This window comes from Synchiropus splendidus, chromosome 13 (genome assembly GCF_027744825.2).
Source record: "Synchiropus splendidus isolate RoL2022-P1 chromosome 13, RoL_Sspl_1.0, whole genome shotgun sequence".
NCBI lineage: Eukaryota > Metazoa > Chordata > Actinopteri > Syngnathiformes > Callionymidae > Synchiropus > Synchiropus splendidus.
The window spans coordinates 5200460-5221781 of record NC_071346.1 but is presented as its reverse complement, the minus strand read 5'-3'; the positions used below and the strand labels follow the sequence as shown (position 1 = coordinate 5221781).

At 52.8% G+C, this 21322-nt stretch overlaps 3 protein-coding genes across 8 annotated transcripts in view; 1 reads left to right on the top strand and 2 right to left on the bottom strand.

Annotated features, from left to right (window-relative positions):
• Window positions 1-466: 466 nt before the first annotated feature.
• On the bottom strand, window positions 467-5593 carry LOC128769406 (arylsulfatase I-like). The gene is made up of 11 exons (XM_053883097.1): window positions 5449-5593; window positions 4541-4728; window positions 4342-4481; window positions 4120-4269; window positions 3982-4056; window positions 3337-3511; window positions 3039-3275; window positions 2837-2983; window positions 2353-2506; window positions 1251-1633; window positions 467-1181 (listed from the first exon to the last, which is right to left on the bottom strand). The coding sequence occupies exons 2-11, from the start codon at window positions 4676-4678 to the stop codon at window positions 753-755; spliced, it is 2028 nt and encodes a 675-aa protein (XP_053739072.1). The 5' UTR covers window positions 4679-4728; window positions 5449-5593; the 3' UTR covers window positions 467-752.
• A 970-nt stretch (window positions 5594-6563) lies between these two features.
• On the top strand, window positions 6564-11046 carry LOC128769187 (ABC transporter F family member 4-like). Of its 3 annotated transcripts, none has more exons than XM_053882599.1 (11): window positions 6564-6716; window positions 7577-7626; window positions 8196-8457; window positions 8686-8781; window positions 9095-9131; window positions 9556-9611; window positions 9707-9755; window positions 9826-10399; window positions 10455-10594; window positions 10704-10747; window positions 10813-11046. In XM_053882599.1, the coding sequence occupies exons 1-11, from the start codon at window positions 6612-6614 to the stop codon at window positions 10828-10830; spliced, it is 1431 nt and encodes a 476-aa protein (XP_053738574.1). In that variant the 5' UTR covers window positions 6564-6611; the 3' UTR covers window positions 10831-11046. The 3 variants fall into 3 exon arrangements, with proteins under 3 accessions (XP_053738574.1, XP_053738575.1, XP_053738576.1); XM_053882600.1 differs by having other exon boundaries at window positions 10699-10747; XM_053882601.1 differs by lacking the exon at window positions 7577-7626 and having other exon boundaries at window positions 6596-6716.
• A 4234-nt stretch (window positions 11047-15280) lies between these two features.
• The window catches only part of LOC128769186 (contactin-associated protein-like 4), a 43607-nt gene continuing 37565 nt past the window's right edge, over window positions 15281-21322 (bottom strand). For 3 of the 4 annotated variants that reach the window (XM_053882595.1, XM_053882596.1, XM_053882598.1), the window contains 7 exons: window positions 18706-18945; window positions 18382-18606; window positions 17599-17732; window positions 17431-17518; window positions 16834-17052; window positions 16649-16720; window positions 15281-15699 (listed from right to left, as the gene is read on the bottom strand). In XM_053882595.1, the coding sequence (XP_053738570.1) occupies window positions 15506-15699; window positions 16649-16720; window positions 16834-17052; window positions 17431-17518; window positions 17599-17732; window positions 18382-18606; window positions 18706-18945 (1172 nt within the window). In that variant the 3' untranslated portion in view covers window positions 15281-15505. Of the gene's footprint in view, window positions 15700-16648; window positions 16721-16833; window positions 17053-17179; window positions 17519-17598; window positions 17733-18381; window positions 18607-18705; window positions 18946-21322 lie in introns of those variants that run through there. The other variant, XR_008416363.1, reaches the window with a different exon arrangement.

The window sequence follows — 21322 nt, the reverse complement described above, 5'->3', positions numbered from 1 at the left end:
CGCTACTGTTCGGCAGCAGAACTGTGACCTGTACTTGCTGATATTTTCATTTCATTCACACGTTAACAGTCTAAAGTTTTGTTTCGTTGCTGCGCGTTGAGACGCGATCTAATGAAAATCCTCTGTGTGATCTAATTTATATTTGAATTAATTTTATAAAAAAAAAAAAAATCGTTGGAACCACTAGATGGCGCTCGCGGGCTATCTTTGGTGAGTAGTAAATCTGTGCGTCTTCATCGTCACTTCTAATGCGTAAAATCACAACCGGTCTGAGTGAGTCCCAACTCTTCTGAAGCTCCGTGACGTGCCGTCGTTCTGAGCCCAAAACCCAACGGTTAGTAGACGTCTGTAAAGCAGCGACCGTTGGAGGAGGAAGGTGTGGATGTTGCTCAGCATCAGCTCAGATGTAAACGCGTCAGGTTGATGGAGAGGAGGAGACAGAAGCAAGGACGACTTGAAACACCCTTTTATTTCAAACGTGAACGAAGATCTCGCCAACACAGCATTCTCCCATTTTGCTTGTGAGATACGTCGCGACACATTCACATTCTAGAAGACTTGAACTTCCAGTCAGCACCGGGAGTTGGAGTTGCCCCCGGCTGTCGTCCGCCTTCCCTTCTCCCGTGAAGGTGTCATGACCTCGAGTATGAAAAGTGTTTGCTCAGGAAATGTTACTAAACACGTCATTACTAAAGTTTCCACTCGTCGCCACAGCCTGAAAACAGTGTCTCACAGTTGAAACATTCACAGCTTCAGATCCGGTTGGACATAATCCGCGTGTTGAGGTTCAGGAAGAAGGTCTTCAGCTTACACAGCCGACACTTCTTGCTTTTCTTCTTCTTCTTCTTCACATGCTTTTCTTTCTTGTCGACACTGTGATACTTGGCTTTCTCCTCCACGGCGTCTGCATCGGCCCACGGGACCCAGGCGCCGCCGTGGTGGCCGGGATCGGCCCGCGGGTCGTCAGGCGGGAAGAAGACCGGCACCGCCGTCTGGTTGTAGTGAGCGAGTCTGGCCAGCAGGCGGCGCACGACGTCGGGCCTCTGGTCGGCCAGGTCCTGCCGCTCGAACGGGTCGGCGGTGATGTTGAACAGCCAGACGCTCTTGCTGGCGGTGGACTTCTGGAGCGTGGAAACGGCCCGTTCCAGATTCCACCAGCGACCCAGCAGCGTGGGAAGCACCTGCGGACAGAAGCCTTGGAGTCAGGTGGAGCAGAGAGGAGATTCTGGAGCAGTGAAATATTCAGGCACCTGCAGGGGGACCCACTCTCCGTGGCCTGGATCTCCGGTCAGCAGTTTCCAGTCTCCCACCCGAATGGCGGCCTGGACCGTGGTGTCCCAGAGCGCCTGGTACGACTCCGAAGTGGGAAGCAGATGGTTCTCCGACTGGGACGAGTTCTGGTGCTGGGGTAACATCTGTGTAGACCTCACCCTGAGGTGGCGCCTCAGCTGGGCGGGGCGGATCAGCGTCTGGTTGTGGAACTTGGTCCTCCTCATGTTTGGCTTCAGTTTGGGCTTGGACTCGTGATGTAGAAATGCTTTGGACTTCTTGGTTCTGAACCCTGTTTTCTGCTTCAGGAACTTCTTCTTCCTCTTTTTCGGCTTCTTGACTTGACTCTGGGTCCTCCTCACTGCTGGATGAACAGAGACAGATGGAGTCTTTTCCGCTTGACTCACAACTAGATCTGACCCAGAGAACCTTCCCCAAACAGACTTCTGAGTGAAAACCAGCAAAGTAAGACCAGGTCCCACTGAAGACTGAGCCTCTAACCTCCTCTCCCATGCCGAACTCCCATATATGCTGCTCCCCAACAGAGGGTTAAAGAAACCCAGCAGTCTCCCGTTTTCATCCGCGTCTACTCGCTTGAACTCCAGCCATCACAACCACATTTTCCACGAGCCACAGCTGGAATGTCACCACATATCTTCCCGCAAAGAATGAACCTTGAAAGAGCCAGGATTCTTTTCTGTCCTCGGAATGTTGCTGAGAACGAAGAATGGCGAGCTACGTCAAGGCCTGACAGCGGTTTCAGATGAGGTCTCTGTTTCTGAGCGTGTGAGACGAGCCAGATGGGACTGTGCAGAGTGGATTTGCCTATGTGACCGGAACCATGAAGGCTACCAGAGGAGGCCTTCATAGCATCTTACAAGCTGGTCTCCAAGGTGATCCACCTCATGATGTGGACCCCTTTCTGGCTCGCTCTCACTCTCAAAAGAGAGACCAGCGATCTGCTCACGAATGAGAGTCGGTCTGATCGAGGCTCCTCCAGGTCAGCGCATTCCTTCACTCAGAACCTTAAGAGTCCAACAGGCGTGTGCCTGCAGGAGACCCCTCACCTCCGAGGACTCTCACCTGGTTTTGGTGGCCCGTCTGCGCTGGCTTCCCACTTGCTCCTCAGAGCCGAGGGATTGTGGAGGGGGTCGATGTTGTGAAGGATCTCGTGACGGGGCGACTCCTTCCCTTCGCTGATGGTGGACCACACGTCGAAGCCGTCCAGACCTGAACTCTGAACATCAACAACATTTGGATCCCACTCTGTTTGAGAGCCAGAGCAGCTCTTAAGAGCTTAAGTCTGAGGTGGTCAGAGACATGAGTCACTGAAAGTCACCGCTGCTGAATCGTCTCCGGGTCGGCGACAGTTCACCGGTGAAGAGACAGAAGTCTCATCAGAGTGAGTCAACAAGGTCTGGCAGGTTCTGGAGGAAACTCTGTGATTAACAGAGCCGTGTTGACTCAGACTGGTAATGAGGCCTGGACTGAGACAGCGGCGTCAGTGAGACATTCAAACCGCCTGCAAACATCCAGCTCAGTATTTGCTCTGAGACGTTCCACTGACCTTGCTGACGTTGCCCCCGGCCAGAGCCACCAGCGTGGGGAACCAGTCGGTGATGTGGAGGAGGGCGTTGGAGACCCGGCGCCGGCGCTTCAGCAGGGGACTGTGGACGAAGCCCACGCCGCGGATGCCACCCTCCCAGTACGTACCCTGAACGCAGACCGGCTCAGTCCAGATCTGATCAACTCAACTCGGTCGGTGGTACCTTTCGACCCCGCAGTGGCCAGTTGCTGCCGCCGGTGAACGGCTGCGCGCCGTTGTCAGTGGAGTAGATGATGACGCTGTTGCGGTAGTAGCCGTACTTCCTGAGCGCGTAGGTCAAGTTCCGAACCGCTTCGTCCACCGTCGACACCATGGCGGCGAACTTCCTGCGGGCCACGTTATCCATGTCCCTGTACGGGTAGATGTAGGACTTCGGGGGGTGCAGGGGAGTGTGGACGGCCTGGAAGCATCGACACGGATTCAGTGGGGATTGGAACCGGCAACCTGAGCGGAGGCGGCACCTGGAGGGAGAGCAGCAGGAAGAGGGGACGGCGGCTGGGGTCGTGGCTCTCCAGGATCTTGCGCGCTCTCTGCGTGAACAAGGCGGTGGAGTACTTCCCCTGGTGGCCCCAGGCCACGCCCTCGTCCTCGTGGAGGTCGTACCCGCACTTGCCAGGTCCGTCACATGACACGTAGCTGCAGACAGCAGAGGCGCAACAGAGAAGTCAGACGGATTTCCACTCCAGAGGACCGGACCGGTCTGGTGTCGGGCTCGGCGCCGGGCCCGGCTGGGTCTCCAGCTCACATGCCGCTTTCATTATTAGCCCCCGACTGTTCCAGCATTCACCGCCGGTCATGTGACCTCTCGGCTCAGTTTGAACGTGGAGCCAAATGTCTGCAGTCGTACGCGAGATCAGCTCCAGATGTGATGGCTGGGATCACAGAGCGTTGGTTTACATCCTCACCGAACATGTTTACAGTCACATGACTCACAGATACTGACGCGACTTCACAAGACGATACCAAAGTACATTCCACCAGAGGGAAAAAAAGGTCCAAAATACTGAGTTACAATGATAAAGTACCAGAATTATGATGAGTACAAACATCGATATCACAAGTGACAATGAAGGAAACCAGAGTTTTTAATAATCAACAAGCTGTACCTGTAGTAATCCACACTTCCTGTCAGGGAGCCGAAAAAGGAGTCGAAGCCCTTCCTGGTGGGCAGACAGGCCTTCCTGGTGGAGACAGAAGCCAGAGCCATGTTTGTCTGACCTGCTGACCTCGGCTGTGCTCCTCACCTGTAGAAGCCCAGGTGCCACTTCCCGACCATGTGGGTGGCGTAGCCGGCCTGGCGGAGCCTCTCGGGCAGCGTGTCCATGTGCGCGGGCAGGCAGCTGGGCTGACTGGGTCGGATGATGGAGTGCTGCAGCCCCGTGTGGATCTGGTACCTGAGAGGAGAAGCAGACCTCCCGGTCAGCCCGCTTCTGCCCCGCCCCCTCGCGGCGGGGCGGAGCTCCTACCTGCCGGTGAGCAGCTGGCTGCGCGACGGCGTGCAGATGGGCTGGACGTAGTAGTTCTCCAGCTTCACGCCCTCCGCTGCCAGCTTGTCCAGGGTGGGAGACTTGATGGTGGGGTTGTGGTAGCCGATATCGTTGAAGCCCTGCGGGAACGACCGGCGGGAAGTGGAACCGGACTCACCCACCTGACCTCCAGACTCACCTGGTCATCGATGAGGATGAAGATGATGTGCGGCTGGTTCTTCTGCGTGGAGTGTGTCGCATGGTTCCCCTGGTTCTGGTCCAGGGTGGACCCCAGAGAGAAGAGGGCCAGAGTCAGGGTGACGTGGACCACCTGCATCCTTTCAACGACTCCAGGCGAGGTCACTCTAGTCAGCCATTGCCATGCAGCTGAGGAGCACAAGACCTTCGGCGTTAAGACTGAAGCCAACCAAGCCTGTCCTCATCCACATGTGGCACGACTCCAAAGTTCTAAAGCTGAATCACGGACGGCAGGAGGAAACTAGCCTGGTCCATTTCTACCGAGTCCAACTGGCGACCAGGTCGACTCAGAGAAGACCGTCCCATCATTGCAGAAGCTCCTGACTCCCACATCAGTGGACCGACACTGAAGAACCATCTGACGCTTTCTTGCTCTCTCTAGTGGTGGAGATCATGACTGGTTGAAACACCAATGACATGGACCTTCATCAGCCGCCTCATGGTCTCTTCACGGTTCCAAGACTCCTCAGTCGGTCAGGATCCCGCAGTGAGTCAGCTGTTTAGCAATTCACTGCTCACGTCACTCGAGCTGGCAGCTCAGTTTCAACAACTGTTTCCAGAAAACACACCAACGTTGGGTCTCCACATCTCCTCCCAGCGCTCATGGATGACCCACAGCCAGCCTCACTGAAAGTGCTGACCCAGCAGACCGAGACGTCACTCGTGAGGACCTGCCGGACCAGCAGCGGCTCGCATCACTTCGGCTCTTGATGACGTCATCGCGACCTGAAGACTCGACCGTCAGCGGCAGAAATCTAGATCCCAACAATCACCGCGAATAAAGTTTTGAGTGGGAAAAAAGCGCGATAAAACACCGTGCTTTGATTGAAAGGACTGGGTCGCTCCTACCTGGATCGGGGAGCAGCGGAAGAGCGGGGCCTCCTCTTCCTCCTTCACTTCATCTCCCGTGCGCTGCTCACGTCGATTTCGGGAAAGTTTCTACAAGACGCCGCATGTCCTCAAGTTTCCTCAGGTCCTCCCTCAGTCCCGAGACCCGCAGCCGAGTCAAGCTGGGGGCGTGGACGAGCACAGCTTCCCGTGACATCTGCCAGAATAAAACTTTTAGAACTGCACTTGTAACGTAGCGCCTTTATAATTGAAATTAAGAGATTACTCGTGTATTTCCCAGTTAAACGCAAAACGACATAGATTGCATTAAAAACACCCACCGCCACGGATTGATATTTTGATTTGCGTGGATGATTTTTAAAATTTTCAACAGAAGGCGGAAGCAAAACTCCTGTCACTCGTTGTGGTCCTAAATTGAAGTTAGTGGTGTACATTAAAGTTTATAATGAGTTTCAAAACCATATTTCACTTAAGAACAAAAAATCATTTTATCGTTTTCAATTAAAGGCGTTAGGTTTGTTTTATTTTGAAGGAGAGCAACCCACTCTCGTGCCGGTGCGATCTAAATCTCGCTCACTTGACTCTCGCAAGATCGACTATGAATTCACGGTCCATAAACAGCGCGAATAACGCGCGATACTCCAGTTCAGTCCGGGGTTCGGACTCAGCTCTGAGCCGGAGAGGGACCTACTGGGCCGGAACAGGGTGACGGGAATCACTTGAGCGAAGTGCTGAGATGAGGAGCTCCTCAGTGACGTCATAAACGGGTCACAAGTCCGTCTCGAATCGTTGGTGGGCGGAACCGAGTGAAAGTGCTAAACACACACAGACACACACATATATATATATAATATTGTAATTGAGGCCCAATTATGCGAATTATATATGGAGTTCCACTGAGAGACACTAGGTGGCGCATATTCATGTGAAATTAGTGCAAAAAATGTCGCGATTAAATTGTGATTTCTGATTCATATCGGTCGGTATTTCACTCTCCTGTCTACAAATAATTTGCAGATAACGCTAGAAAGCAGTTCCACGTAGGCTCGTGGCACTACATGTCCCAGAGTGCCCGGCAGGAGGCGTGGCGGGAGGCGCGCGCCCTCAGTCAAATCGCGAGCCTGCAGTGGAGCGAGAGTGAGTGGAGCTCAGTTCTGTCCAGGATGGAAGCCGAGGAGGAGCGCGCGCTGCTGTGTCTCATCGTGCAGCACCTGAAGGACCGCGGCTTCCTGAAGGCCGCCAAGAAGCTGGAGAAACACCTGAGTCAGGTGAGCGGCCCCCGCGGGGTTTGCGGGGCTCCGAGCTAAAACATGCTAGTTTTGCCACTTGGTCGCGCCCGCGTGCGTGTTTCCTCAGCCCGAGTGAAATATTCATCATGAACTGTTTCAGAGGAGGGAACATGGCGTGAGGAGACGGTGAAGAGCTGCTGCTCCGGTCTGGTGTGACTAGCTCACGCGCTCCCGCGCACTGTGGTCGTTTTGTTGGGATGCTTCTGTTCGCGCGTGAGAGAACAGTTGACGAGAGAAGAACAGATGAGGAGGAGTCGCGTCTGTTTGGGACCTGGAGTAGAGCAGCTGCTGCTTTGTGAAGGGGCCTCGAATCACTTCACCTCTCCCTTGTGCTGCGAAGACTAGTCAACCAAGTCTTGTTATGATGTTAACTTAGGTTATAGTTGGAACATTCCATTTGAGTTTTACTTCCAAATGTGGTGTGTGTGTGAGGTCAAACTTTATTGGTCCACGAGGTACAATTTAAACAGCTCAGAACAGTGGTTTCTTTTCTTTTCTTTTTTTGATGTTTTGGGTCTGAATGGTCCTGGAGGCTCAGCCTACTGGACCTGGAGTGATGACATCATGACTTGAGATAGTCATGACTAGATCGATCATCAATATGGTGGTAATTTAACTGCAATACTAATGTCATTTACATAGTTTCTTCCCCATTTTCTACTGACTGTTGACAACACAACTGTCACTGAAGTCTTCTGCCACTGCCCCGTCCTCTGCTGTGTAAAAGTTCTCCACAGGAAATGAGCTTCTCTACCCTCCGGCTCTCTCTTTGGAAGGTTCCTCAGCTGTGGTGTCACATGACCTGCTCCTCCTTGACACTAACTTCTCTCCTGTTCCAGGTGGAGCAGCTGCAGTACAGCCTGCGCGACGTCTACGTCGGCTGGATGAGGTGAGTGAACCGCGCGGCTGAGGTCGGAGCGTCACTTGTCGGATCAGTAAACATGAAGGCAAAGATGTTGCTGTGAAAGCAACGGAAGCAGAGGCTGGATCAGAGGCTCCTGCTGTGTGGAGTCACGTTGGCTGGCTGGTGGGTTGGCGACAGGCCCGCTGCATTCTGGGTCATGGCCGAGAGGATTTAACAGAGAGTGACATCATGGCGGCAGCTTCCACCTCCGAGTGTCAGGCGTTTGAAAGACGGTCGTTCAGTCGAGTGTGTTCATTGAGGTGACAGTGCGTGGATGATGGGAAGTGAAGCGCAGGAATGTGAGTCTGGCGGAAGCTAGTTGGACTGGTTAACTGCTGGCCGGGTTCAGACTGGCATCTTTCGCCCCCATGCCTCCCATCGCTCATGTGTCACGTGACCTCATCTCTGGTGTCCGACTGGACGCCACGTGTGTTGCTGTGACGCAGCACGTGCAGACCATGACTCAGACTCGTGTAGAGTCTCCGATGACATCATCATTGTTGTGACGGTGGCGAGTGCGAGCGTCGGTTCACGATGGTGTGTGTGTTGTGTAGAATGTGCAGGACTGCTGCTGACTCTGAGAAGAAGGAGGAGCTGAAGCAAGGAGGCGTGACCAATGGCGAGGAGACTCCCAGCCTCTGTGGAGACCTGGACCCTGCTCCTGCTGCGTTCACTGTCCAGCCTGAGCCGGGTCCCACCAACAACATAGTCCAGACCGACGAGGAGGTGCTGGACCACAGACCTGAGTCGGTGGTCGTGACCTCCACCTCTGAGAGCGAGCAGGAAGTGACATCACAAGCTGAACCTGTTCTCCAGGTGAGTCTGGTGGTCCGACTGCTGTGGCTGTTGCCTTTGCTCTGGAGCTGCCGGCGGGGCTTGTTTCCGGCTGGTCGGCTCGGTCTGGACGCTGCTTTGTGTCGGAGCAGCCATGCAGAAGTGTCGTGTCTGTGTGTCCGTGAGAACTTGGGCTCCAGTCTGACCAGCATCACAGCACCCAGCGCGTCACTGCTCCGCCTGTCTGTAACCTCCCCTCCTGCCTTTCAGCCTCCTGAGGACCACAGCTCCGAGCCTGGAGACTCTGCTCAGGAGGGGCCCTCAGAGCCGCCCTGCATGGCTGAGCTCCAGGAGGAGGAGCCGCAGGTGAGCGAGGCCCTCCACTGTCTGAACATGTTTCGTCCCAGCTAGTCAGGGTCACAGGGGAGACCTGCCGTGACAGTGAAGGTTCCCTGAAGGCGTCACGCCCAGTCACCTCTGGCTGTCAGTCATGCGCCGTCTCAACATGTCAACACACTGAAACGTTTCTCTGTAGACCAGCTCAGTAGTGAGAGGCCTGACAGCTGGCTCCTCCAGTTCCCCACCAGCAGCTCTGCCTGGACAGTGCAGTGTCATGTGACGCGCTGCGTGTGACCCCACAGGTGATCTCTCTCTCTCTCTCTCTCTTTCCTGATTCCAGAGGGAGCCAGCAGAGCCCGAAGCCCCGCCCCCGGCAGGTGAGCCGACCAATGGTCCGCAGCAGAATGTTATGTATGGCATCTTTACTGTGTCTTTCTCACGCCGCTGCTGAGACTCACAGCCTGCTGCGAAGACGGCGGCAGCTGCTGCAGAGTCAGAGTCAAACCTCATCCTGAGAAACAGATGAGGATTAAAACATTGACATGACACCATCATGTGGAGAACAGTCCAGACTAGATGAAACTTCATCTTCCTTCAGTCCTGACCAACTCTCCAACACAAGTGAAGAGTTGGGGCTGTATTTTACATGATATTTGTGAGGAGAAAGAGTCTGTGTTGAGAAGTGAACACTTCTTGAAAAAGCAAAGTATTGAGTGTGAAGAACATGCAGGAAAACATGGACACAAAAAAAGGACAAGGATGAAGTGCAGTGTCCCTCAGGCTTCTGCTTTCCTGCCTCAGATCCTGACTTGACTCCTGAGGTGCAGGACCACCAGGACGCAGCAGAGGATCAGATGGTAATGAAGAACCTGAACGTTCTCCTGTGATAGAAGGCCAACGGCTGAAGGGAGTTGCAGCTCTGAACTTGACCTACAAACATGCTCCTTCACAGATGAACTCAGAAGCTTCAGTGGAAGACCAGGCGACGGTGGAGGACGCAGGTGACTGAGAAGATCAGCCTCTGTCTGAGGCCCTGAGTGGAGCTCCTGATCTGACTGTACGTGTCTGCAGCCACTGCAGAGGAGCTGGGCGTCCTGCCGCCCCCTGAGGCTGGAGATGGAACTGCAGCAGAAGAAGACACTCCAGAGGAGGTGGCTGAGTTGCCTGAAGACCTGCAGGTGCTCAAGAAGAAGAAGAAGAAGAAAAGGAAGAGCAGGATGGAGAGTGAGTCACTGAGTACAGATGCAGCAGCTGCTCCTGAGAGTCTGGACTCAAGCATGGAGAAGAAGACGGGAGAAGATGAGGAGCTGACAGATGAGACTCTGATCTCTCCATCCAAGAAGAAAGGGAAGAAGAGGAAGAAGGAGCAGGAAGAGGAGACAATCTCTCTGTGTGTTGCCAAGGAGCGAGAAGATGAGGAAGAGGTGGAGGAGCTGGTGAGTCGGGAGAAGAAGAAGAAGAAGAGGAGGAGAGGCGGGAAGAAAGAGGTGCAGTGTGAGGAGCAGCCAGCAGATGGCGACAGAGACCTGGAGGCGAAGTGTCCGGATGAAACTCTGAGGCGCTCCAGAAAGAAGCCCAGGCTCAGGAGGAAGATGAGCCTGAAGAAGAGGATGATGCTGAAGAAAGACCTGAGCAGCAGGAAGAGGTGAGTGATCACATGACTGTCAGGTGGCCAGCAGTTGAGCAGAGGCGTGTTTCAGGAAGGTGCACTTGAAGGAGATCCAGCTGGTGACGGAGGAACCACAGAGGAAGAAGAAGAAGAAGAAGGTGGAGAGAGCAGAGATGGAGGCAGGAGAGGAGGGTCTGACTCTGCTCGTGATCTCGTCGGCCAAGAGGAAGAGTGAGTCGTGTTTCACCTTCTTCTGTGGTAGTTAATGAGGCGCCACCTGCTGGACAGCCGTCACTCACCAGTCTGTAGACTCACTGGTCGTAATGTTTCCCCAGAGAAGAAGCGACCGGCCCCGGAGAGGGAAGAGTTGAGCCTGTCACAGTGGTGAGTATGGACCTGTGTGTGGGAGACGTCCTCCTGCAGCTCACGCCTGTCCTCTCGTCCTGCAGAGGCTGAAGAAGAGGTGAGTTAGCTGTCGACCTCTGACCTCCACACCGCCTTCACTGACACCTCTGCTTTGCTGAGCCCAGCTCTCCTCTGGTGAGGGTCGAGGGTTCACTTGTTCACTGTTGAGCCCAGCGTTGGTGAAATGTTTTAGGCTCCAGCTGTTCTCAGGAAGTGAGGCGCAGCACTTCAGTCTTGAGTTTCCTTCACTGCTGTAATAAACGTGACCTTCGTCATCAGCATCGTCGTCCTTGTCTTCAGTTGTGTGTGATCTTTATATACAGAGTCCTGAACCACTGCACACGTGCGAGGTCATCTGCAACCCGCCCTCACATACCTACCGCTTCTCACTTCACCCTTCACGTGAACGGTTTGTGTGAGCGATGTGCCAGCAGATGGCGACATTACCCGCACAACCGTCGGACACACCTCACGATGAGCCCGTCTCTGACTGGGACGGGAGGTTTATAAACGAGCATCTGGTGGGAAACACAAGGTCTCCACTATTCACCCGCTCACCACGTCAACATCAGTCAAAAAGTATCATTTACAGAAGAAAAAGAAAATGTGTCATATATATACACGTGGAGCGTCACTGTGCTCCGGGAGAAGTTAAACCTGGTCAACAGTCGAGCGACTCTGGAGGAATGTTCCAGGGTCAAACTGAGTTTTAAGTTGAACCTTCGACAGAAACCCTCATCAGCCGAGCTTCCATTTGTCACTCGCTCAAACGCGTCAGCGGTGCGAGCTCCGCCCACTCGGTGTGGAGGAGCGGCGGAGCGTCGTGTAAACACAATCCATCACTGCCCTCTGACCTTGAGACCGCAGCGACTCGCGGTGAGTAATGTTCGACTTCGCGCGCGCTCGCCGCCGTTAATATGGATGAGCGGTGTGATTACAGCGGCGACAAGCTGCAGGTGAGGAATGTTGCTCTGATCACAGCGAGCCGGTGTTTCAGATGACACATGTGACCACGGACGGCCGCGTGGGCGGGTTGCATCGTGACACCTGTTTTAATTCACTGTGAAGACGGACGACACGGAGCACAGCCAGCGCTGCTGGAAGAGATGAGGAGCTCTGACCCTCTGGTCCAGATGAGGAAACACGAGGCTCCGACGATTGCGAAAAAAAATTAATAAATAAAAATAAATAAATAAATAAATTTAAAAAAAAAAATAAAAAAAAATAATATATATATATATATATATATATATATATATATATATATATATATATATATATATATATATATATATATATAACGTATTAAAAAAATAAATTCAATTTTGATTTTGAAATTTAATACAAATATGCCTCCAGGAAACAAAGGTGTGAAATAGTAAAAAAATATTTTTAAAAAATCAGTAAAAAAAAGGAACATTTCACCTATGAAAAAAAATATACAAATTGTTCATTTAAATGGTTCGTCTGAAACATGTTGAGTCAGTGTGTGAAACTTCAGTCTCCAGAGCGTGTTGGTCCCAGGTCTCATCCTCTTCCTGAACACGTCTCATGTCTGGCCACACGCTGCCGCCACAGCGACCCCGTCACCTGGACCGGAGCTAAATTGAGGCTGGATCGGACTAAATGAGACGTGGCAGCCGCTGCGAGCGTCGTTGTAAAACCTGGTTAATCTCGTGACAATTGATGCGACGAGACGCACAGTTGGGCAGGAGACGAGTCGGCTGCAGGGGGGAGGGGGCGGGGAAGTCGGGACGGAGGTGCCTGAAAAACGCTGGCCATTTGCAGCGTCATGAGGCCGCCGCGACGGTGTCTGGAGGAACCGGGTGCTTCCTGCCGTGTCATAGCACCAGGCTCCGCCACTTTGGACGCGAGGAGAAGAGATGAGTGATCAGGTCCGCACCAAAGGGTTCCAACATCAGCGTTCATTCACCAGCGCTGGAACCTCTAAACCGACGCATATGTTGGCACCAGACGGTCTTGGTGATGACATCACAACATGAGCAGTAGCTTGGTTTCAAATACACTTCAGAAAACAACACGAAATAAAAGTCATTTACTACAACAAAAATGTAAAACGGAAAATGTAAACACTTAAAGGAAAATGTTTTTTTTTTTTTTTTTTTTTTTTTAAATCACGTATGATTGAGTCTTAATTTTACATTCAAAAATTGACAAATTTCATGTTAAGTGTCAACAAAAAAAATCCTGCAAAAACGCTAACTGTGATTGATGAAACATTTAGCGTAAAAAAAAATGTTTGGAAAAATGAAAAATTTAAAAAGGAAATCCTAAATGTGGAGTAAAAGGCAGCTTGGAGAGTCAGTTTTCTGTCATTAAATTATGTACTTGTAAAAATAAAAGTGGAAAAATAAATATATAAAATAATGAACTATGTCTATGAATGAATGTGGGAAAAATATAAAGATGGAGAGGAAAAAACAAATTGTGGAGAAACAATCAGAAACACTATTTTGTTTTAAAAGGTGTGAATTGAAAAGTGATAAGTGTGAACGTTTCTTTCACAAGAATTAAAAAAAAAAAAAACAGGCATGAAAATGCGGTTGATCATGTTGAATCTCTGAGTGAAAAACTTGAGAAACAAAGGGAGAAAACCTGGCGTAGGCCGGAGCACTGGAGGTGGAGTTGGGCTCTGAAGGCGCGGAGGGCGGAAAGTTGAGGCCAGAAGTTTGGTGAGCCTGAGCGGAATATTTATCGGCGCCTCTCCAGTCTGGGTCGAAGAGCACCTTGACTCGCTCACCTTCGCTCTAATGGAAGATAAGACCCGTCTAATCTCTAATGGAAAAATAAGCGTCCCGCAGAAACACAGCTAATCTGTGACAGCAGCAATAACAGGACAGGGTTCTGGACCTGCCGGCCGCAGGTATGGATTATCCTCCGAGCACTCGGGGCGCCTTCCTCCTGATCCCTATCAGTCATCGGGGCGCCGCCCGACTGTCCCGCACCAAATTGATTCGCCACAAACATTTTTCAGCGTTTTATCGGCGGGAAGTGAACCTGCAGGCACAAAGTCATAAAGTTCTTCTGCTCCTCACCAGCCTCCGGCCGTCGTGACCACCTGAGGAGCGCAGAGTGGCGCGGCCCAAACCTGGAGAGGGTCCGAGCTAACCTGGGGGAACTGAGGAGCAGGTCCTGGATCTGACCCGGGGCCTCCTCCCGTGCCTCTTGCCATGTTGTGACAAGGAACTCAAGTCCTTCAAAGAGGCTGCAGACAGAAGGTCTGCACTCCAAAGCGCGGTGCGACTCAAGGTGAAACCCAAGTCAATGACTTGATGGACGTGACGTGAGCCAGGTGACTTTGCAGGAACCATTTCCAACCACTTAGAAGTTGAGAACACGATTGTTCTCGAAGGGTCACAACCTTCACAACGTGTTCTCATCGGTGACCTCTGACCCGTTTCAAGGTTTGTTCCAGAGCTCAGTGAATAAACAAATCTGGATCAATACTAAATAATTCATGAGCTCGTGAGGAACCGTGACTCGCGAGACGCGGGAGGTCCACCAACACCTGAGCACCCGGACGCGTTTCTGCACGTCAGCAGAAAGTGTTTTATCTAGGGAGGCGTGAGATCACAGAGATGTGCGGCACATACCTCCCGCAGTAACAGTGGACCTCGCTGTGGCCTGCAGGGGGCGCGCTCATCACGCAATAGGAAACGTCAGGTTAACCGTGAAAACCTGTTGGTGTCTGATCCAAGGTCCGCGCCGTGGTTTCCTCCCAGCTGGTGTGTCTCCCTCAGATCCACCTGTGATTCTCACCTGCCCTCGCTGCCTCGCTCCAGCAGCGTGGGATGAAAACTCTCTGATCATTTATGCCTGTGATGTTCCTCGGTCCACACACCCGGCTCTGATCAAAACCCGAGAGGAGGTTTAACTGACAAACATTCAGAGGTTTAAAGCGGTTAAGTGTTTCTCCAGACTTCCGTCACGTTCTCATTCTCTGGTCCTTCCACGGGTTTCTGATCCGCCCGCCTGCTCTGCTGCCTTCATCCTTTGTTCAGACGTCAGCGTCACAGAGACGCGCTGGATTCTCCCACAGTCACGCGGAGGAAGGGAATTTATGTCAAGCTTTGTTGCTTGTGTTTGTCCTGTCTGAGTCGATCAGCATTTTCACTTGCCTTCACCCACGTCGCTGCTCTCCACAAGGGGGAACATCCCACGTTCAGCCACCAGATCACCCCAAGCAAGGAGCTGTGATCCAGACACCGCCTTGTGGAGCTGATGGAGAGAAGCACCTGCAGCACGACCGGCCACTCCAAACCTCCAGTCTGACGTGGAGTCGCTGGAGGCCATGTTGGACGGTGGCAACTTTTTACAAGGAAGAACTAGCACAGCTACCCTGTTTTGAACAAGTGGGTCAACAAGTGTTGAGGACTCACCAATCTGGACAAAAAGTCAGTGGGTGTGAGTCACACACACGTGAGTGAGTCCCTCCGCAGTACAACATTTTTTAACTAAAAAAAGGAAGAAACAGGTTTTAAAAAGGGGCGAGTTTATTGGTGGAACTGAGCTGTAGACTATGTACATCTGAGATGAATAAATAGAAATGATTATCAAATATTCTCACCACAACACAACACACTTGTGTACAGACGAAGGAGCCGTGACGTCCTTCGACAGCAGGTGCTCACCTGCAGGGTTTGGCAGAGGGTCAGTTCAGGTCTCTAAAGCTCATGTACAGTTCTCCTACTCCCTCAGCGCCAGGTCGACCCGCGGTTACATGAAAAACTCCTTGGGGTTTTCACTGCTGGCGTCGCGGGCGTCGCTGAAGTGGAAGTCCTGGCTGTCCTCGCGCTGCACCGCCGCGCACTCGGCCTCGCGGCTGCGATACGTCTCCTTCCTGCGGTACAGGACACGAGCGGTGACGGCAAGGCCGCTCAGCAGCAGGAAGATGACCACGGCGATGACTCCTGCAAGGCAGCTTCAGTTATCACGCGTCAGGGACTTGCTTTGACTCTAAGGACCTAAAGAAAGAAGGATATGAGCCAAACTCCACAGTAAACAAGTGGAACCCCAGGTTCTCTGCGGCAACAGAAGACTCCAGCTCAACATCAGGCGTGAAAGTTAGCCGTCATTAGACCACTTCCTAAACTCATCTGCTCATTTCGCTCGGCCTCGGCCTAATTGAAATTCTAAATGACGTCTGAAATCAATTTCCAAGTGTGTGGATTCAGAGGAAAAGTAGCGCTGCGTCCCGAGATAAGAGCCGCAAAGTTTCAGAGTTATTTCCAGCCGACGCCTAATGAGCTCGCCGCTCCTTTGTGGCCGCGGCGCTCGCACTCAGCTAAAGGCTATTTGGGATTCACTTCTTCCTTGTGTCTGTGAGGAGCTGTGAGCAGAAGATCATCATCGGGAGCTTCTTATGACTCTCATCTGCATCACCGTCTCTCCATCACACCGGCACAAGAAGCACCAGCAGAGTGTGTAGTGCAGAGTTGTGCATCTAGTTATCGTAGATGAAGTAGTAGAAGCGGTCGCAGTTGTAAGACTAGATCAAATAGATGTGGTAGAAATAATTAAGTCATAGTAATAATACTACGTACTAGAAGTAATTGTAGAAGTGAAAGTAGTGGAAATAGAAGTGGTGCTCGTGGTACTAGTAGAGCTAAAAGAAATAGAATTAGTAGTTGTAAAAGAAGAGTGGTATTTGTAGTAGTACATAAGGTAGTAGTAGGAGTTGTAGTTCAATAGGTTGTAGAATACATCGTAGTTTTCGCTGAGGAAGTAGAAGTATTAGCATTAGTAGTCATAGAGTAGTGGTTGAAATAGAAGTAGTAGTAGCAACAGATGAGGTAGTGAAAGCAGTACTAGTTGCTTGCAGGGGAAGTAGTAGTAGTGGCTACAGTAGCCAGCTTGTACCTCCAATCAGAGCCGAGTCAGTCCGAACAGTGTTGACCAGAGGCTGACCAGAAGCCGCCGACCCAGACGGGTCTGTGGTGGAAGAGAGGCGAGACAAGATTAGCCGACCTTCATCATCTGAAGTGTGTCAGCAGCAGCGATGCTAACAGGTGATGTCTCAGGTGTGGAGGACGGCGCTGGTTCACCTGACACCTGGCGGGTCGTCTCAGAACCGGAGGTCTGCGTGGACGGAGCAGAACCGCAGGTGGAGCGGAGCAGCGGGCCGCTGACCTGCACGGCGCCAGAGTCCTGCTGCAGCAGAGCAGCTTTCAGAGGACTGACCCGGTTGAAGAGGACGGCCGACAGACAGCCGCTGAAACCCAGGGAGGCAACCCGGGCCAGGTCCGGGTCCAGGTGGGCGGAGTCTGGAGAGGAGATGAACAACACTGTCAGGTGTACAGCAGGTGGAATGACGCATGGGCCATCGCAGACACTGAGATCCAAACGTGTGTGTGAGGTCAGAGGAGTGACGCCTCCTCCTCCATCACTTACCTCAGCAGCTGGACATCACCACGGTAACCAGCTGCTGAGGCGGCCGCTCTCCTGACTGAGAGGTGACTCACGCATGTCGATGAAGCGTCGGCAGCAGAAGCCTCCGAAACTCAGCGCCATCAGTCAGGCTGACGGATGACGACAGCTGGAGACAGAAAATCCACTTCCTGCTGCCCCGGAGGGGGAGGAGCCCCAACACACACGCACCTCAGGAGGAAACGCTCTGATTCCTGCTAAACGTCTTCACTCACCGGGGACTCGGCCGAGCAGCAGCCACTTCAGCGCACTGAGACCTGCAGCCGCCGTCAGATTAAAGGTTTCTGAGCCGCCGTCATCCACCTGTAGGACAAGCGGGAGGGGGATCATAGGGGCAGCTGCCAAAGCTCCTTCCTGCCTGACACCACATCCAACACAGTTACCTGCAGCGAGGCCGAGTCGGCGCGTCTGTGCAGCACCAGCGAGTGCAGCTGACCGTCCGCCACGTTCTTCGCACGGCTGCTCAACACCTGCGCTTGTCTGCTGCCGTCCAGTTTGTACCTCACCTCCAGTCGCCCTGCCACACAGCAGTCACTCGACAGTCAGAGCAGAGCAGAGCTGAGCTGAGAGGCTCAGCACGTGCGGCGCACTGGCGTAACCTCGTGCTGGACCAGGCAGAACTGCAGTGCTAAAGTAAATGAGCCGACATCAGCCAGCGCTGTGGGATTTAATTGAACACTTCAGCACAAGTGCATTTACCGCCGACTTCACGGCCGGAGCCGAACCTTAATGCCCTTCTGTCCGTCAGCTCTCTCCAGGTCATTAATACACAGCAGCGGAACAAAATCAATCGGCCGCTAATCCTGCTGCTGAGTGGCAATTTGATCAGACCCCGCCACGTTACACACGTCACTCAGCCACCACAAGAAACTCAGGCCGTGATGGAGCGGCGGTGGACAGATTAAAGAGTGGGGGAGGAGGACGGGTGGATCCTGACAGAGCTGCAGAGGAGAACCCTGAGGAGGAGAGCTGGAGATGAAGAGAAGGAGCAGTGATTGGAAAACAGTGCTGCAGGAAATTAGACTCCTCCTGCTCTTCATCCTCCACGATTTTTGGACAATCCAGTCAGCAGATCAGTGGAGTAGTTGTGAGGGTCTGTGAAGTCACACTTCACCTTCACCTGCTAGTAAACACATCAACTCCAAACAGGTCTCTTGAAGCCTCACCGTGCTTGTTGACCAGCAGAGCCAGGTATTCTCGGTAGTAGGAGCTGACGTAGAGCAGCACAGCTGGACTCTGGCTGGTCCTGAAGCTCAGGGAGACGTTCTCTCCGCGCAGCGTCACGTCGGAGTAGATGGAGGACGGTGCAGCGCTGCTGTTCCTCATCAACTCGTACGGCTCCTTGAAGGTGTAGCTGACCGAGGTCTGTGGCGTGAAGCTGGCCGACACCTCTGGATGATGGAGAGGAGAGAGAGAGATGGAGGCAACTGGGCTCCACAGAGCTCCGTCCGGGACCCTGGTGGGTGAAGAAGAACAGGAGGATCTGGTACCTGTCTGGCAGAAGACGCCCACGTAGGCTGAGCGGCTGCAGTCGCACTCAAAGCCGCTGTCCCGCTCCATGCAGCGCCCCTGGTTGCGGCAGAGGGAGCCGTAGCTGCTGCAGTGGCCCGGGCAGCCTGGGTGGACCCCGGGTGTGATCCTGGCCCGCTCCTCCAGGTCCAGGGTGGCTCCGTTCAGCTGCAGCGAGCGAATACAGCCGCGGAAACCTTTCTGCCGGGACGCCGTTCCCCCTGGACACACATGCATGAGTGTGAGAGCATTGCAGCGCCCCTTGAAGGATAACATCAACATTATAATCTCATCTCTGAAGATTGTTTTCGAATGTATCCATTAGCATAACAGTGCACGCTGGCTACACATGAGCTCCAGCTAAGCTCCAGTTGTGAAGTCTGCTTACTTATCAGATCCCAGTAGCTCTCACAGAAAAGACGCTTGGGTCAGTGACTCAGCTGCGCTCAATCATCACAACAAACACAGCAGACTCCAAACTGTGCCTGTAGGTGGATGCTTTGATGATCAGACCCTGAGCTCATGGTAGCTGCCTCTCTTGTTGTAATGTTTGTCGTCTCACTTGCTCGGCTCCAGTGTGACAGCCGTCGAGTCGTCACTTTCATTGTGTTTACAGAACAAACTCCGAGGCTCTTTGTCGCGGCTGATGAGTCCTGTATTGTGGAGTGCAAGCGGCTTCTCACGCCCACACTCGGCTCCGCGACTCGTCCACGCCTCCGCCTCATTTACACTCAAAGTTTTGTCCAAATGAAGCTCAATCCTGCTCCTTTGTGTCTCCAAGACTGTGTATTCAGAACACATCCAGACTTCAAGGTTCTTTTCACGCATCACTGATATTTTCACAAGACAAAACCTGAGTCACAACCGCTTCATTTTGTGTGGAGACTCGTCACTATGACCGCCGTACCCCGGGAGGGAGGAGGCCCCAGGGCAGACCTGGGACACGTGACACGGGGCGCCTCAGAAGAGCTGAGCAGGAGAAGTCTGGATCTCCGCTCTCCAGCTGCTGCCCTTTAACCAGCTGAGATACATTTTCTTCCAGCCAGCTCTCTCCCTCTAATCTGCAGCTGCCCGGTGAATTAAATCAGGAAAACACAAGCGCGGCAGCACGTCGGAGCTCTGTCTTCATCTGGAGCCGCTGAAACAATTTCACTGCGGCGGAGAGGCGATCAACAAAAGAGCCTCACAGATTACCCATCTCCGCCAGCTGAGACCAATAACACGGCTTATTAAGGCAAACCTCATGAAGTCACACCTGATAACAGCGCGACTCGCACATCAGCTCCGTGAACACAGGAAGTGTGAGGAATGGCAGCGAGCGAGCGTGAATGCTGAGCAGCTCAACGTTTAGCCTGCAGGAAGGAACCCTGTCCTCATGAATACATGGGTTTGTCAGTGCTGCTGCACAGACACGTCAGTCTGGGAAGCACCTGATCTCCTGACTGCTGTTTCCTCCTGCTTCTACCTCTGAAGGTGTCAAGGACCCAGATCTCACCAACTCCAGTGACTCTCACGTAGCTGAACTTTGACCGTACTTCTAACTCTCTGTCCAGTTGTCGACTGAAAACCAACTCCAGTTAGAGGTCTCAACCTTGGCAGGTTCGGTGGCCAGGAGATATTTCCATGCGAGGACCCTCTGAGGATTAAAAACCCTCCAAATCGAATCCTTCACGCAAGTCCAACTCCAACCCTGAATAATTGAACAAGGTCAGCGGGCGCCCTCCGAGGACACACCCTTCCCAAAGATTACATCCCATAAATGCTTCATGGTCCACTGAGGCAAAGTGACCTTTTTAAATAAATCAGTGCAGAGGTGAGAAGGGACTCGGGGAATCCTGCCGTGCCAACCATGATCCAGTGCACACCTGCATGAAGACGGTGAGGGTCCTGGAAGTGGAAGATTCTGGGCCTCCAAATGACCTCCCCCTCTCAGCTCGACCACAGTTGGGTCTCACTCCTCCATGGTTTCCTTCATCTTGAAAGAAGAGCGCAGTCGTTGCTTCCCTCCACCGAGTCCGTCTTCGCGGGTCGATACCTCTGCTGTCCTCCACAGTCGCGGCTCAATCAGTCAACCATCGGACCGGCTTCTAACACGGATGGATCACATGTCCAGGGAAGATTGGTTCTCGTGGCACCCAAACAAATGACCGAAGAAGTTGCTGCCGTGTGTTTTTCTGATTCCTGGACACTGACTGATGCACCAAGATGAAGCCCTCATACAAAGGAAGACGGTGTGGGCCTGAGCAGGACGGCAGAAGTGATGAACAAGCTGCCCACATTAGAAGCACAAACCTCCTCCTCAAGGCTTCACAGCTTCTCACCACTGCTGCGGCGTCTCACGGCACCTCACACTCTAAAATGGGCCGACAACACTGGTGTAGTTGCAGGTGCGCGGAGCTGAATGTCGCAGACGTGTGTGGAGGGTTTTAGCGCCCCTCAAGGATCCTGACAGACGAGCTGATGCAGTTGTGAAAGCAGATTAAAACAGAGATGTAATCTAGTAATCCTCAGCAGCGTGTGCTTGTAGATATGGAAAGGAAAGCACCAGCTCCATCAAACACCATCAGGGCTGCTCACTTGTTCTGTTCAGCTGCAGAG

What these genes read in the sequence shown, in the direction of transcription:
- LOC128769406 (XM_053883097.1), bottom strand. Translation starts at nt 4,678, where the DNA reads ATGCAGGTGGTCCACGTCACCCTGACTCTGGCCCTCTTCTCTCTGGGG. An exon ending in GGCCACTGCGGGGTCGAAAG is followed by an intron (nt 2,984 to 3,038) that starts GTACCACCGACC and finishes GTCTGCGTTCAG; the next exon opens with GGTACGTACTGGGAGGGTGG. An exon ending in GAGAGTGGGTCCCCCTGCAG is followed by an intron (nt 1,182 to 1,250) that starts GTGCCTGAATAT and finishes TTCTGTCCGCAG; the next exon opens with GTGCTTCCCACGCTGCTGGG.
- LOC128769187 (XM_053882599.1), top strand. Translation starts at nt 6,612, where the DNA reads ATGGAAGCCGAGGAGGAGCGCGCGCTGCTGTGTCTCATCGTGCAGCAC. An exon ending in CGAAGCCCCGCCCCCGGCAG is followed by an intron (nt 9,132 to 9,555) that starts GTGAGCCGACCA and finishes TTCCTGCCTCAG; the next exon opens with ATCCTGACTTGACTCCTGAG. An exon ending in ACGCAGCAGAGGATCAGATG is followed by an intron (nt 9,612 to 9,706) that starts GTAATGAAGAAC and finishes GCTCCTTCACAG; the next exon opens with ATGAACTCAGAAGCTTCAGT.